Source organism: Dermacentor silvarum, chromosome 1 (assembly GCF_013339745.2).
Source record: "Dermacentor silvarum isolate Dsil-2018 chromosome 1, BIME_Dsil_1.4, whole genome shotgun sequence".
Taxonomy (NCBI): Eukaryota; Metazoa; Arthropoda; class Arachnida; order Ixodida; family Ixodidae; genus Dermacentor; species Dermacentor silvarum.
In genome coordinates, this window is record NC_051154.1 from 438,928,770 (window position 1) to 438,933,474 (window position 4,705).

A 4,705-nucleotide genomic window follows, 5' to 3' on the forward strand; every position below is an offset into this window, starting at 1 on the left:
CAAATGAGGCAGTGCATGGAGACATGGGTTGGGCCTCTTTTGAAGTCAGAGAAGCACAAAGCAAAATTAGTTTTGAAGAAAGGCTCAGGAACATGGATGAAAATAAATGGGCAGCTAAAGTGCACAAGTATCTCTACATGAAAAGCGTGGACACAGAATGGAGGAAGAGGTCAAGGAAGTTGGCAACCAAGTACAGGATAATCGAAACTGTAAATAGACAACCAGGGGTCATCAGAAAGAAAGTGAGAGAAATAGAGACCGTGAATTGGATGCAAAGAATGGAAACGAAAAGGACAATGGAGATTTACAAGAATGAGAAGAAAGAAATTAGAAGGGAAAATCTGTACGATAACACAAAGGGCAGTGCCTTGCTATTTGAGGCTCGAGCCGGTTGCCTAAGGACGAAAACATATCGGAACAAATATTCGGAATTAGATGAGACATGTGTATGCTGCAGTAAAGATCCAGAGACCACTCAGCACATCCTAATGGAATGTGACGGGATCCACCCAGCGAGAACCGTAGGTAACGTGCAACTCCCAGAAGCGCTTGGGTTTAAAGTGGAAGGAAACATAAACAGATCAGCCGTAGAGATCAGCAAGAGACGATTAGAGTACTGGTGGAAAAAAAGTAGGGAAAATATGGATGCGACCTGATCTCTTAAAATCATAGGCAGCGGTACAAGGTAAATTTTTGAAAAAGAAAAATAATGATAGGTATACAAAAATGCAAGATAAAGAACATGTATAGTATACCTGATTAAATCAAGCAGGCTAGGTGACTATTTGTCGCCGCCCCGTTTCAAAGGGGATGCCAATAAATCATCATCATCATCATCATCAGGAGGACCGCTTCGCCACGTGCTCGCGCCCCCCGCAATATTTTGTGGCCGAGTGTAAGTACATGTCCACTCTCAGAAACCTGCGCTTTTCCTGTAGCTGTCACCGCTTAAGTAGCGCTCTAGCACCCGAAAAAGACAAAATCTTTTTTTTTTAATTCGGTGGGCTTGCCATGAGGCGTGCGGTGCAAAAAAAAAATAACAAGAGGCCATAAATGAATGCGTGCAGCCTTGTTTGATGCAGGACTGCAGCAATGAATTCGCGAAATTGTTGTTCGTTATACAACGTCATCTGGGACATTTGGCTTTAGGTTAGCTTGCCTGAGCATTTTGTGCCTAATGTCCGTATTGCCAGGGCACAGTCACAAGACACCACTACTGTCCACCGTAGGCACAGGTGCCGGGCACTTAGGACACGTTGTAGGTTTGTCACTTGCAGATCTGCCGGTGCAAGTGGCCGCAGGTGTCAGGGCCACACCTGGCCGAAACCTCCGAAAAAAGAAAAAAGAAAATCGCAGTTGCGAACTCTAGCCACCCTTTCTGCAAAGTTTCCTCGTCTTCTACGGCATCCACAGCGGACTTTCGAAAGGTGCCGCTAGGTGGCCAAAGGTGTTGCCTAAGTAGGCGGAGCACTACGCGTACACAGGCAGACAAGCTACGTTGTTTGAAAAGAGGGATGAACACGCTACTAAGCCGATACGTCCAAAGTGGTGCCATTCTTTTAATCGCGATTAGCATCTTCTTTGGAGTCTTCAGCCAGTTTGCAGTATGTCTGTCTGTTCGCATCTTAGCTCTTTAACGCCAACTTCGGTCATTGGCCATGTGCCGCTCTTACCTATCTGATGCGGACTTGGGTCACTGAGTATGTACCGGCGCTCTTCAGCGACAAAATGATCCTTTAAAATTTCACCGGAGTTGGGCGGACTGTAACCCACGTCATTCATATTCAGAAAAACTTATCTGGATATATATATATATATATATATATATATATATATACACGTGACACGCGCGGAGTTCGCCGCAGCGCCGCTAGACAGCTCAGCGTGTCCAGAGAGAGGCGCGAGCGAGGAGCGTGGCTGTATACACGCCCCATACATGATGCGCTTCAACGGGAGCCACATGGTGTCATAGTTTCTCACTATATCCTAGAGGAAAAACTGGCGCTGCTGCGCTGTGGTATCCATGGGAATGCGGTACATTGTGACTTCGGATTGGCATTGTTCTCGGAGAGCCAGAAAGCCGTGAAGACGCGCCTGGCTAGCACCATTCCGTCGGTCACAATGATTTATTTTCTGCTGAAACAGCACGTAAAAAGCTGTTTTAGCTTTATTATTACAGAAAAATTTGTTTTTTTTAATTTTGAGAGCTTACTATAGGATGTACAATTACACGAAACATAAAAAGTATCAGCTGGCCGCTAAAGTTGGAGGGCAGAGGAGAAGATTCTCGCTCGCTTTGGAGCAACTTGTCTGTTCTTGTGTTTCTTTGCTTGATTCTGCATTGTAGGTGAGTAAACTTTATTGATAGATGTATAATGGGTGAATAAAAGCCTTTTATATAGATTTTACTTGAAGAACGCATTATTTGTGTAGCCATATATCCACGTTTTAGACGAAGCCCCGTACAACACCAGCCAACACAAGCCTCGCAGACACATATCCCATCATTCCCATGACGGCACATCGCCCTTTAAGAAACTCGCATAGACGGTGGCGCCAGATTGCCCTCTAGGTGTTATAGTGAGAAACTCTATGTATGGTGTATTGCTACATTGCTTCGATGCTAGTCGCATTAACGTCGACAGTCACATTGGGCTGCTTTCTGTAGAAATATTGTTTTTTATTTCCCGAATTTACTTTAGAACCTGAAAAAAAGAGAACCCAAAAAGGACATCAACGGAACAACTTTATTAGGTGTTATTGTGTCCGCTTCACATCGTTTACAAGCGTACTTATGCCTTGAAACGGGTATCAATTATTACATAATTACATAATTCAGCTGAGTCATTAGCAACTAATGGCACTTCAAAAAGTACTCTCACGATAAATACGAGCAATATGCCTTTATATTCAATCGCCTTACAAGTACCACTTTTATTAAAGCTACCCGCCGCGGTAGCTGATTGGATATGTCGTTGCGCGGCTGAGCTCGAGGTGCGGGTTGGGTCCCAGCCGTGGCGGCTGTATTGTACCGGCGGCTTTCAGACAAGAGAAGAACGTTTAATACTTCCGCTTCGCGTTTTCACTATAGCCCGAAGTGTCCCCATTACAAAATCTCATTTGACCTCGGCACTATAGGCTTTAGCTGCAGGGCCTTTTTTGCGCTGCGTATAATTTTCCGCGTGAAATAAAATGTTTATCATGTTAGTTTACCTTTTAGTCTTCTCTATATACTCTTTATCTCACTCCAATTTCTGTAACTTGGAATTCTTTAATATAAAGGCCTTTTATATCCTATACTTCAACATCTTTTCGATAGCCCAAACTGAGTTAATTCGACTTCTCAACTGCAATTTATTCTTGTCTTTTGGCACGCTATGATTAATTTTTGCTTCTTTAGAATACTTCCTAGCCTTATTCCTACCACCCGAATCTCGGTGCATCTCCCGTAGTGGGTACGGGCCATACTTGAGGAAAATCATCATCATTACCAAAGGAACGACGCGTGCACCCGAAAGACCCGGCTGCAGTCGGCGAACGTGAACACGCCGCTCATTTCTTCGGTGGTCTTAAGCTCCCTCCGACTCTCGACACCATTGTCGAGGAAATCCGCTAGCCGCGGGCTCGAATTTCGCGTGCGTCAGCGGCCTCAACCGCCAACGCTAGCACCGCGCAGGCGCTCGCCCGCAGCCAGACTCCTTCCCGTCGCCACCGGCATCCACCCCCCCACGAAGGCTCAAGATGGCAAGCGCGAAAAAGAAGATACCTTGCATCGACGTGTCGCCCGCGAAGGCCACAAAAGACACGGTGAGCCGATTAGAACTGTTCGCTTGGTTTAATAGGATTCTGGGCACCGCCATCTGGAAAGTCAACCACCTGGCATCGGGCGATGCCTATTGCATGATGATGGCTAAGGCCTTCCCGGGCTGCTTGCCTACAGGCAAGGTTATCTTGGAGGCAGTAACCGTACGAGAACGAATGAAAAATATGGAGTTGCTAGCGAGGGGTTTACAAGTTCTCGGTGTCAAGAAGAACGTAGACTGGGAACTACTGGCTGAGGGCCGCAATGAAGATAATATCAAGTTTGCCCAGTGGCTCAAGAAGCTAGTCGACGCGAACACTGGCGTAAACACATCGCTCATTGGCTGGAAGGAACATCAGACAAGGGCCGACGCAACGAAATGGAGCGGCCCACCGCAGGCTTCCGGGGGCACCCGCAAAACTCGAGCATGCACTGCTCAAAAACGAAACACTGTTCAACCCGCAGGTCTTTCGGTGAACGAACTAGAGAAGCAACAGACCGAACTTCAGGAGAAAGCTGACAAGCTAAAGAAGGAAGTTCAGAAGCAACGAGTGAAACTGCAGAGAATTCGGCAACTTTACCAAGAATACGAAGCTAAGCACGGAGCCATGGCGCCGCTTATGAGTGTTATGTAGATGACACAAACGGAGAACGTACCGCCGGTAAAAGACTCGGAGAGCAAGTGCCGAGACAACAAAACTGAGTAAGCGACTGCCCCGAAAGTAGGCTGAAGGAAATGCATTCATCGAGAGTTTTTCTGTCTGCTTGCCTCATGACAAAATTGAAGGACATTCCATCGAGCGTGTGTGTGGTCGGCAACCCTAAGGACTGTTGTGTGTGTACTGAGCTTTTCTTTTTTTTTCGTGAGATTCCTCAATCAAGGGCCATCGTTGCCTAAGTGTC

At 46.3% G+C, this 4,705-nt stretch overlaps 1 protein-coding gene across 1 annotated transcript; it reads left to right on the forward strand.

Annotated features, from left to right (window-relative positions):
- The first annotated feature begins 3,741 nt into the window (after positions 1–3,741).
- On the forward strand, positions 3,742–4,437 carry LOC125944154 (microtubule-associated protein RP/EB family member 2-like). The gene has a single exon (XM_049664321.1). It carries the CDS (start codon positions 3,742–3,744, stop codon positions 4,435–4,437), a length of 696 nt encoding a protein of 231 aa, XP_049520278.1.
- Positions 4,438–4,705: the final 268 nt, after the last annotated feature.

Coding starts and splice junctions, on each gene's coding strand:
- LOC125944154 (XM_049664321.1), top strand. CDS start 3,742: ATGGCAAGCGCGAAAAAGAAGATACCTTGCATCGACGTGTCGCCCGCG.